At 28.5% G+C, this 12,553-nt stretch overlaps 1 protein-coding gene and 1 long non-coding RNA gene across 2 annotated transcripts; both read left to right on the top strand.

Moving 5' to 3' along the window:
• Positions 1-3,288: 3,288 nt before the first annotated feature.
• On the top strand, positions 3,289-4,689 carry LOC125607299. The gene is made up of 2 exons (XR_007338467.1): positions 3,289-3,782; positions 3,861-4,689. It is a non-coding gene; the product is annotated as an uncharacterized LOC125607299 (long non-coding RNA).
• A 5,713-nt stretch (positions 4,690-10,402) lies between these two features.
• LOC125607289 lies at positions 10,403-12,273 on the top strand. Its single transcript, XM_048777197.1, has 2 exons — positions 10,403-10,987; positions 12,166-12,273. Exons 1-2 carry the CDS (start codon positions 10,403-10,405, stop codon positions 12,271-12,273), a joined length of 693 nt encoding a protein of 230 aa, XP_048633154.1.
• The last annotated feature ends 280 nt before the right edge of the window (positions 12,274-12,553 follow it).

Genomic DNA, 12,553 nt, shown 5'->3' with positions numbered 1-12,553 from the left:
CAAATGTCTATTAAAGTCAAAGTTATCCACAGTTTATTGCTGGCCCACAATAAAATGTTTCAAATATAAAAAGTGACTCTGAATGTAAAGATAAGTCAAAAAGTAGCCTAGAGATTAATAACCTCAAATATAATAGTACACCAAATGGTAAATGGTCATCATCGTTTCAATTCTCCATTATACCGACAACCAATATTCTTAACCCCTCAAAAACTATTGTAACTTTATCCACATCATACAAACTCAACCACACTCATAGAATTGCTATAAACCACTTTCCATTAACGGATCAATTTTCATCTACTTTTGTCGAAGAATTGTATCAAATGTGACTAGAAGCGGTGGTGATATATGAGAAAGAGTATTTTTCTACTTTATCAATAATTTGTTCTTTAACAAATGTTGGTGGCCTAATGATAATGCAAAATATTGATGTTCTTGTGTTATGGATTTAAATACCATTTCTTAGAAGTGTTACATTAAATTTAAATTTTAGTTAAACCTATTTTATTACTAGGGGGCTGAATATTGTTTTATTGTTCTTAAAACAATGTGATTATGTGGTCAGTATTTATTTGTGAAGAACATTATTTGATGTTTTATTATGTTATGTAGTAGTAGGTAATAATTTAATATATTATGTGTTTGTCTTTTTAATAATATATTGTTGTATGTATAATACTACTTGTTAGTGGTGAAGTGAGTTTTTGATGAAAACATATTGAATTTCAATAACTTTTTCTTTAGACATTTGGTTCTAAGATTAACGACGTCAAAATTGTATTTTAATTTTTCACATTTTTGAACATTACTCTTTTTAAGTATTTTTTTGCACTCTCCCCCATCTTTTGACCTTGAGCCATCACCATCTATGTATTACGATTACATCTCCGGTGTGCAATGCTTCTCACCAACACTGGGAATAGACTCACCTCTATGCTCTTGTTTTTCCTCACTTTCTTTTTCTGTGAAATTATCTGGTAATTGTTATAGATCAGGCATATTAGTTCCATGTTGTGGGGTTGTTTCTTACGGCGTTGTATGTTATTTCGGTCAATGTTGGTCCTCTTTTTCCTTAGGTTTTGGCTAAGGTTAGAAACTAGATCTCGTTGAGTTGGGTCAGAGTTTAGTTGTCATTGATGTTATTTTCCTCGTCGTTGGTTTGCCTTCAATAGTCTCTACTCGTCTTGGTTTCAAGATCGGGTTTTTGGTGATCTGACTTCTATGCTCTTTTTCAGCTCGAAGATGGCTCCACGGTTTGTTGATTTCATTTTCTCTCTTTTTATATCTTTGTTTTCTCATCTCGTTGCACTTTTCATCACTGATCACGTCTCTTATGGCTCTCCCTTTCACCATATTTGCTACTCCAGGTTTGGATAGTGTTTTTCTCTGTGTATGCTTTGTACGCTTGGAAGGTTGTTTATGGTCTCAAGCTTAAGCTTTGGTTTCTCGGTGGTTGGCTTCCATTCTTCCCCACTCAGGTTGTTTATCTTCTTCTCATGCATCCTTTGGTGTAGGTGTGTGGAGTTAGTCTTTTGGAGCTTTGGTTTCTTCTATTCAAAGTTTTGTGGTTCTTTGCTGGCATCAGCGCCTTGTATGTGTTTGTTTAGTTTGTGAGGTGCTTCTTATCTCTTAGCTGATGGTTGTGTTGCCAGTGCTTTAGACATGCGTCTTTTTGTTTCGTGGTGACTTTGTTCTTCCGATGATTCTTGTTTCTCTGACCCGCTTTTTTGATTTTTTGTGCTGATGCTTGATCTTGATCATTTGTGTTCCGAAGATTGCTTTATCTCATATTTTATCTTTTTACCTTTTTCTGAAATATGCTTGTTCTAGAGAAAACATTTGAGGGTAAGATGAAATAGGCTAGTCTTCTTTGTTGATCTTTTTTCATCTCCAAACATTTATTGAGTTGGTGTTACTATGTATTTTACTTTTTTCTCTCTGACTGTGGAAGTTTTATATTTAAATTATGTATTGCACTCTAATTTTTTCTTATTAGTTTAGTTATTTTATATTTTTAATAGTTAAATAAATATATAATTTGTAAATTAAATAATAGAAAATGGTAAAAAATAATAAAATAACAAAAATTTATGTTATGTTTAGTTGTGAATAAATTAGATATGTAAAATATATTTCTATTATTTTATTTATTTCTTTATTCATCTTGAATTTTAGTGACCAATAAAATAGATTATCAAGCTTCAAACGATAATAGTTAGTGCGAAAATGACTAGATAGTTCACGATTAGAAAGTATTTGGCCAAATTACAATAATCTAAAAGAAAGAATGACCTAAAATATAAAAAAAATACATGGATAACACGTGTCGCAAAAACCTCTTGACACTTGTCAGAAGAAAGGAAAAAGCCAACTTTATATATAGCTTGAGAGTTAATTTTTAAGTTAGAGGATATTATAAACCTGGATTTGTAAATCTCACCATCTTAAAAATCAAATCAGATATTAAATGATTTTGTTAGGAACCAGAAATTTCAACCCAAACTAACAAAGTGGAATCTACATAGAAGAAATAGCATCCAATCTTTATATTTTCAAGCCAACTAATCAACTTTACAATTGATGAATTATGGAATAGGATATATAAGGATAAGGAATAAGATATATAAGCATAAGTTTTGAGTTTGGTTAAATGTGTTTGGAAATTTATATGGAGAGGCGGACATTTTAGTTTAAATTATGTTTAATGTTTGTGTTCTTCAATGTTATGGGTAATTAGATTTAATGTCTTTTTGATATAATCCATTAAATTCTATTTAAAACGTGAAAATATTTTGTTAACGAATTAATTTTGATTGTTTCATCTCTTATATATTACTTGAGAAGGATATTAACATATGAGCCATTCTTAATGTACTAGAGATTTTTTCCGCGGTTCGCGCGGATTGTGTCTTATAAATTTATTTTATTTATAATATTATTTGTCGGTTTTTTCTTTTACATTAACTTCTTGTTTTTCCAATGTTAGTTTTTCTTAATTTAAATTTATATGTTTATAATTTTTCATTTTTCTTGTTGTAGATGGAGAATTATATTTTTTATTGATGGTTTTTTCTATGTGACAAACTTTTTGAAATTTTAAAATAATGTTATATATAGTACGATTAACACATTAAATAAGAGAAACATATTCAGGCACATTTTACACAGGTTTTATATGCATAATTTTAAACATTATATCTATATATATATATAAAAAAATGTATGCTTCACTCCTATGCATCCACGTCAGATCCACGTCAGAAAGTCGCTTTATGTGGTGTCGACACCTGTCCCTGTTAGCAAAACTTACCGTATCATTTAATCGTTGGTTGCTTTCTACTTATTTTCCATTGGACCTTAATTTGCGTTGTTTTCTACTTATTATTCACAATTGGGCCTTTATGTTTTATTTTAGGTTTCTAAATATATAATTTGCATTTTGAGTGTTGGGCTGGTAACATGAAATTAAAGTTACTCACGATTGTCGAGCTATTTCTTCAACCATGGTGATCTTCAGATTTCTAGGGTTCCTCTCATCGTCTTTTTCTTTCTGTAATTAGGTGGACTGACAATGGAATTTCTAGACGTCTTGAGGAATCTCTTTAGCTAGCTCCGTTCGTGTCGTTTTGTCTCGGATTCTTCTCCTTAGGACCGTTACAGGATTCATTGATTCAACGCCATTGAAGACCTTCTTTATTCCTTAGCCCCACTCCAATCATAATTACTCATTAAATGCATTTTACCTCTCTTCGAGGCGGTGGCGATCCAGTTATAAAAAGGTAAGCCTTGAACATCATCCTCACAAATCCTCATCCAGTTATAAAACGGTAAAATTAGAAACTCTTTTTTTCCAGTAGAATGGCAAACTCATCGATTCTCCTCGCTGAGGCTGGCTGGCCGATGCTCTTTAAAGCATTTGCCTGCTGAGATCGAGATCTATTACTACTTCGGCTTTCTTTTCCGGACTGATTAGAAAAAGTAAGAGGTTACTTCTTTATTTCAGTGGGGTTTCGTTGAGATAATTTGTTATTAATCTTGATGTCTTCATATTTCCAAAGTGTTTTGCTTTTTCTCCTTTAGGCCAAATCTTGCTTTTCAGCATATATAGATTCTTTGAGCTATGAGAAGCATGGTGATCTTGCTGAGATTATTGGGTGAGTAATTCATTGATTATTGATTTTCAGTCTATTATATCGACTCAACAGTTAATTAACTGATCGATTTTACTTCTATTTGCAGTACTCAGTCCGTCCTTGGGCCATTCTGCGACACTGCGTCATGGTGCGATGGGCAGATACGTTTTGTGATAATTGTTATAAACACTAGAAACTCTTGATTCAGCTTTTGTTTTGGTTATTGGAGGTGTCATTTTGTGGGTGCAGGAAAAACTTCTGAATCTCTTGCTTCGTAACTACCTGCACTACATCCTTTATGACCAAGTAGAGAAGTTGAGATCAAAAGCACCAAGATTTGAGGCACATTCTAACCAACATGTTTATCTTTTAGTAGTTATTCTTTCATACCAATTCGTTAGTGTAGCTTTCTAGATTATAGATATATCGTTTATATGATCTCTTACTTATGCTAACCTTTCCACAGTCAATTTTTTCTTCAAATACGGTGTTTATATGTAAGACCATTGGGTATGATTTTTTTCTCTTATCAGTACTAGCTGTTTTTGTTTCATGGGACATCTTCAACTATTGTATCTAATATGATATTCACATACGCACTCCGGTCATGCTGGTCGTACCATATATATGTGTATATTTATATCTAAAATGCAAAAAGGTCGATTGAATACTGATAAAACAGGTCTGATGTGAGAAAAAGACATGTATATGGCAGATGAAGGGAACCTAAAAGTGAGAAGAGACAAGAGATACACGAACGTGTTGAATTTATAGCTGCTGTCTTTTCAGTTTTCACCAGAAGAATAGTGTAAGCATCAATGAGGAATCTTATTCTCCAGCAAAGAAGCTTAAAAAAGGTCCAGACTGCACGAGATCGTATTTTAAATTTACAGCCATTGCCTGATTTATATGTTCTAGATGTAAATTTTTCTGTGGTCGTTTATTTTAAAAGTTTGTTACTTAGTTTGGTTTTTGTCTTATTTTTCCATTTGTAAATGTTTTCCCATAAATTGGTGAGGCGGACAATAGCACTTTGTTCTTTTGGTTAATTTTCAGTAAATATACTCTTTTTCATGATTTCTATTTAAATATTTTGGATGGGCAAACATAAACTTATTTGTCTTTTAGTTTCGATCAAGAGAAGGGTAGTACATTCGATATAGTATTTCTGAATATTTGATTTTAGTGAGTTTGTAGATGATTTTGAATGAATTAGAAAAGTAGTGATTTAGTTAAAATACTAAACAAAATCATCTGATTTAAAATTTGTTTTTTTAATAAAAAAGTTGTACCAAAAAACTTTAGAATCATCAAAATCTCAAAAATCCATTAGTTAAACTATTTTTAATAATATAAATTTTAAAATAAAATATAAAATTCTAAATTTAATAACACAATCTATACTATACTAAAAGGAGAATAACTTGAAAGGAGAGGCTGTCCACATCAGCAAAGAAAATCAGCCAACCATATGTTTTCTAATTGCCATGTCATATTCCTTTGCAAAAAAAAAAAAAACTTTGATTATTGATTTATTCAACCATAGCGGACGTATAAAATAACAAATCAAGATGACTATGAAAAATTAACTGCCAAAACAAATACTAGACAACCCTACATGATAACTAAATGGACATTAACAATCAATCAACATCATTAAAAAATATCGAATCTAGAGATATCTTTCTCTCCTTAACTATGTTTGTTGCACTATATATTCTTCTTTTTTAGCCAAATATAATACAGTTTAATATATATATATATATAATACACTTTAATATATATTATACTCTCAAATCTCAATATTGATAAAGTAATCTATCTTATTAAAACTGAAGTACAAAATGAGATTGTTTGGAAACATGTATATGAATTTAAAAAATAAGAGTGTTTGGTAACATGGATTGTAGTCTTTTAAAAAAATATTACTTTTGTTTGGAAATGAAGATAGTAGTATTAAGCAAAAAAACAATGGGCTTATGTTATTAAAAAAAATTGAAAGTCCATCATATTATAAGAAACTATCTATTTGGGTCAGTTTTAAAATGAGTCAAATCATTTAAACTTTTTTTTCTAAACTAACCATAAAACAAAATTTAAACTTTATATACATATTTCAAATCAAAATAATAATTTAAAATTGATTTATATCATAAATTAATTGAAAAATATACATATATTCAAAAATAAATTTTTACTAAACTATTTTTCAATAACCATTACTTTTGCTTGAAAATAAGGATAGTATTATTAAGCAAAAAAGTAATGGGCTTATGTTATTAAGAAAAATTGAAAGTCCATCATATTATAAGAAACTATCTATTTGAGCCCGTTTTAAAATGAGTCAATCTAATTGCCTAAAACTTTTTTTTCTAAACTAACCATAAAACAAAATTTAAACTTTATATACATATTTCAAATCAAAATAATAATTCAAAATTGATTTATATCATAAATTGATTGAAAAATATACATATATTCAAAAATGAATTTTTACTAAACTATTTTTCAATAACCATTATAAAAAATGTTGTCAACATATATATAAGAAAAATACAATACAAAGCCCAATTTGAAATACCAACTCAAATTATGGTTTTTATATTTCATATTAAGTTTTGAAAATATAATATATGTAATTATTTAAATGATGGTACATATAAAATACGATTAATTATATGATGACAATATACGATACATAATAATGACTAGGGATGGGCTTTCGGTTACCCATACGAGTTTGGTTCTGATTGATTTGCGTTTCGCATTTCCGGGGTCAAAGATTTCAATCCTATTAGGATGTTTCTAGATTTTGGTTTAAGTGTGATTCAGACCTTTGCGGGTTTGGTTCGAGTTTGGATCCATTTAAATTATTTTTAAAGTTTTAAATCATTATATATTTTAAATTTATCAAAATCTATAAATAAAATAATATATTTCCTATAAATTTAAATAACATATGTCAGAATACTTAAGCTTAACATATCAATTGGCTTGATTTAAAATTTTTGGATACAAAATCAATAATTATTTTAAGTATTTGTGGTGATTTGAGTATACCTTAACTATTTCAGATATTTACTTTTGACTATCTATATATATTTTCAAGTATTTAAACCAATTTAAAAGTATCATTCTTGATGTTTTATATACGTTAAATCTAAAATAATTAATATATATAAGTATATAAATATATTTTTAGATAAATTCGGGTATCCGAATACTTCGGTTCAGATCAGATTTGGATCTCTAAATAACAAAACTTTGAATAATTTGAATATTTAATCAATTTATGTTCGAGTTTGGTACTATATTTTCGGATCGATATCGGTTCTGTTCCTCGGATTCATTTTGCCAAACCCTAATAATTACATGAAAAACAAATATCAACATATTTTTCAAAATATACATCCGCGCAGGCGCGCAGATTAAATATTAACATATTTTTCAAAATATTTTGCTATCAATTTTGGTTCGGGTTTGGTATTACACTTTCAGATCAAGATCGGTTTCGTTCTTCAGATTTTGTTTTTTTTCAAGCACTAATATTAACATAAAAAACAAGTAGCAAAATATTTTTGAAAAATACACCCGCGCGGGTGCGCGGGTCAAAATCTAGTTAACATTTACATGCAAGAACACTTACGAAAAAATAACTTATTAAGTTAATGTTATAGAAAAGAGGAACAAATAATAAAAAAAACATACATAACACATTTGTAACAAATTAAAATATATAAGTCAGCAGTTGGGTTTACCGCAATAAATTCTCTACGATTTAAGCCAATTTTAGCATTCTCTTAGAGTGTACTTCATATGATATTTTAAGATAAACAGCATAAAACGTTTAACTAACTAAATGAATACATTGTGTTTAATTTGTTAAAAAAAAACATATTTATAAATTAAAATTAAAATTCAGTAAAAATAAAATTAAAAATTATCTTAAGAGTTACTTTGATGTCTACTCTAAATGTTTTGTAAAATTGATATCAAAATAAATTAAAATAAAGTTATGTCAAAACGTTTGTCAGAACATACAAGATTTGTATATACTAAATAAAGTAAATAATTAATGAAACTTTGTGGCTTTTGATTAGCTCATTACAAATACTTTTCTGAGAAGTTTTTTAGGATGACCTAGAATTTGTTTGTTACAAATATAGCATTCAAGGGTCAAAATGACAAAAAGAGATTACATTAAAAGATAAATAGACATTTATACTTCTATGGTTAACTAATATAGAATTATGGTTTAAATTAGAGGGGTATGTACATGATTTTTCTTTAAAACAAACTACACAATTTCAACATAAATTTTTTTAGTTTCAGTAATAATTTGGGATTTCAAGTTAAAATATTGAAAAATCTGAAAAAATAAAAAAATTCGAATTCAAAACTGTATTATTCAAAAATAAAAATTATTATTGTATTTTTATTTAAATAATTATTATATTTAAATCTATAAAATAAAGGTAGAATGGTCTTTTACTTCTTTAATGAAACATGTTATAGTCATGTTCCTCTTTGTGAGTTATTAAATCTTAAAACAGTAATTTGAGAAATTTGCTGTAATTTTTTTAGTTGTTATTTCCAGTCTATCATATATATATATATATATATATATATGTATATATATATATACCATTAGATTAATTTTCCATCATTTATTTATAATGTTATACCAAATAATTTTGTGTAAAGTTCAATTTAGTCACCAATCAATGCATTATGAAATAATTTTCTGTAAAGATCAATTTATGTTAGAACATCACCAATCGATGCAATATGAGAAAGTTTTTCAAATCTCGAAAATTTATATTCTGATTTCCGTTATTTTAACTCCATTTTAAACTGTTTAATAATTAATAATTAATTTAAGAGTGTAAAATAGTAATGGAAGTATGTTTCTACTCTTAAAAACAAACAATATTGCAATGATATATATATATATATATATATATATATATAATTTTTTACACAACAACAATGACTAATAACATCTGCATATTTGAAATACGCATAATCTATCCAAAGTACGTTTACGTAGTATCTAAACATGGAATCATTCTCATTGAAATCTTCAGATTTCACATTTTCTTAATAAATTATCATTTAAGAAATAGTAAATACCAAACAAATTTTAATATTAAAAAACTATAGTTTCAAATTAAAGATTATTGAATAATTTTTATTGGTTATCAAACTTTACAGATTTAAGTATTCAAAATGATTACACATTTATGAATATATATACATATATATATATATATATGAAATGAAGATCATTTACATATTCTTCAAATAATAGTTTAAAAATTAAATCAGATTACTTATAAAGAAATATATGAAACATAAATGATAGAAAATATTAAAACATTATTAAATATAGAGTATTTGAACTTTTAATAAAATTTAACATGATTACTAAAAGATTAATAGAATTTTTAACTATGTTTAAATCTAAAATATATATTAAAATATAAATTAACAATATTTTGAAGAAAAAACTTATATTTTTCAAAATAATCCTTCTAATTTGTTAAATATTATATCAAAACAAATAAGTTATATAATTAAATTTTGCCATCTAAGTTTAATATTAAAAATAAACATGCAAGTTTTATAGATAAACAAACCGCGCGTAGTGCGGTGATACCTCTAGTTTGTATAAAAATTTAAAACTCATGTTAGGAAAAAATATAAACATTTTATCTTAATAAAAATTATTTCAAATATATTTGTAAACATTAACTATCTATATTAAATCTTTAATATAATTAAATGGCAAACAGAAGAAGATAATACCAGTGAGTTTAAGAAACAAACGTTTAAGAACAGAAATTAATTCATAATTTGTGTGTTATAGAAATTTCATTCGGCTTATTCATAATAAAGGTAGAACCAACTTTTTAAAATGTAAAACAATTGCATATTCATGAAAATCTTAATGGTAAGATGAATCATATGATTTCTGGTAAAATTAACAAAATATAAATAATGAAAGCTAATATTATTTTAAGCCTAGCAAAATTTAAATTATTAGATGGAAACTAAAAATAAAAATATCTTATATTGATTGTTGTATTTGTAAAGTAACAAACCAAGACCAAAAAATTTTGGACGAAAAAATAATACTCATTAGACCCACAAACCACGCACTTCCAAGCCCAACACAAAGAAATCCTAATTTAACCAACCAATATGTATATGCATAACCAATAACAAGTCCAGATATATTTCCGGTATCAAGTGTTTACACAAATATGGATTATCTGTTCTGGAGAAAGAATAGTTTCATCGAGCCGGAAAATGACAGAGATCCTTATCCCTGGATATTATGGTATATTTGGAAGGTTAGGAATGACAAACTCTTCAGAGGTATAGATAGAGATCCCTTGGAGCTAGTTCGACATGCAGAGAGTGAATGTCGGGCCTGGTTTGATGCTAATGATGTGGTACGATCAGTGATACCACCTGTGGTACAAGATGATATTCATGAGGCACCCCAAGCCATAAGCTTGGGTAACATCTGCTTGTTAGATGGATCTTGGACACATCCTGCTCAATTTAGTGGATGCGGCTGGTTATGGATGGACAGTGCTGGGAACTCTCAACTCATGGGAACAAAGAATTTCACTCGACTTGAATCAGCCTTGCATACGGAAGTAGAAGCACTACGGTGGGCGATGGAGAATATGCTACAACATTCGACATGTCAGAGCTTCGGGACAGACAGCAAGGAACTGATTGCAATGATTAAGGACCCACAGGCGTGGCCAAGCTTTGCGACAGAATTGGAGAGGATAGAGACGTTACAGATATGCTTCCCGGACTTCAACATCATTCATGTTCCACGGGCGCGCAATCAGACTTCAGATTTTTTAGCTAAGATTGCAAGATCCTTCCATAGGAAGTTATTTTTTATTGGTTGTTCTATTCCGGTTTGGCTACCCAGACCACCTCAAGTTTAAGTAATAGAATGGCCTTTTGACGTCAAAAAAAAAAAAAAAAAATCAAGAAACCCACATAAACCTCACCCAAACTTATATGTAGTATTTTATATGCTCCGAACTCTTAAAACAATACACAGTCACCCCTGTATAACGTACATGATCTAAATAATAATAAACCATCTACGCCCTAACATACATTAAAACATCAAAGTTGTTGTTGACAAAAAAAACATCAAAGTTGTTATAATCTTTCTTTCAAATCTTAACATAAAAATACAACATAGTTATATACATTATACGGCCATCAAATTGTATATGAATAATAACATGTTTAAATCATTGGTCAAACTTCTTTTTAAAAATTTGTATGTATATTAAACCAAGATTGCAAACTACAAACTTTGTTGGCCGATAAAAATAATTTTGAAATAAACCAAAAAGATGGTTTACGTAAAACCTAAATGATCAAAACGAAAAAAAAGTAGATCAAAATGAACAATTAGTTAATTTCTAACTCATATCATTAAATCTACAATTACAAATAATAAACCCACAACAAACAATGAGTTCTAACATTTCAAATTTAATACAAAAAAAAGTAACAAAATGGTTTCAAATTTCTATACTACCTTATAGATTCTTATATATACTAGGTCCTTGTCCGCGCTACGCGCGAATAGTATTTTGATTTTTTTTTTTCATATTTTTGTACTATTATGTCAATTGTTTAGTTTTATAAAATGTTATGTTTTTATTGTAAATTCGGAATTAAAAATCTAGTTTTTCCTTACTGTAAAGTAAGTTAATTTTTTTGAATCTTACCACAACACATTATACATAAAGAGAATATAGTTGGTCTTTATATTCTTATTTGGTGTAATATTGAAAATTTTGATGGTTTTTTTAAATTATATATATTAGGATTGATTTTCGTGACTATATTCTATAATTGTCTAAAAAATTGTTTGTCCTATATAGACATCCACATAAATATGGACTTCTGATAAATTTGTTCATTGGGATATTTAGTTTCACTTTTAACTTTATTCTCTTTTTTGACATCCTCATGCTAGCTTGTGGGGCTAGCCAACTTGGTGCAAAAGGGTTTACAAAAGCTGATTGAGATGCGCGTGATCAGACACCTTTTGCTAGGCTATTCATACGGAATTTTAAAGCTCTAGGAATATAAGCAATAGAAAGTTCAGAAAATTCTGTAGATACAGTCTGTATTTCGTTGAGCTCTGAGTCCAACACAGGCCAATCTTTCTCCTTTTGAATGAGCATAACCAGTTGTTCACAGTCGATTGAAAGACCATCTCTCTGTGTCTAAACTTCAGTATCACCTGCATTGCCCATAGCAAACCTTCAGCTTCCGCTTGCAGTGGTGATTTGGTGCGTGTGTATCGGTCCTTACTCCAAACAGCATTGGAAAGTCACCATCCATTAACACAAAGCCAAGTC

This window comes from Brassica napus, chromosome A3 (genome assembly GCF_020379485.1).
Source record: "Brassica napus cultivar Da-Ae chromosome A3, Da-Ae, whole genome shotgun sequence".
NCBI classification, from domain to species: domain Eukaryota; kingdom Viridiplantae; phylum Streptophyta; class Magnoliopsida; order Brassicales; family Brassicaceae; genus Brassica; species Brassica napus.
The sequence above is the reverse complement of the archived record's forward strand: the minus strand, read 5'-3'. Positions and strand labels throughout refer to the sequence as shown.

What these genes read in the sequence shown, in the direction of transcription:
- LOC125607289 (XM_048777197.1), top strand. Translation starts at nt 10,403, where the DNA reads ATGGATTATCTGTTCTGGAGAAAGAATAGTTTCATCGAGCCGGAAAAT. An exon ending in CGGACTTCAACATCATTCAT is followed by an intron (nt 10,988 to 12,165) that starts GTTCCACGGGCG and finishes TCCTCATGCTAG; the next exon opens with CTTGTGGGGCTAGCCAACTT.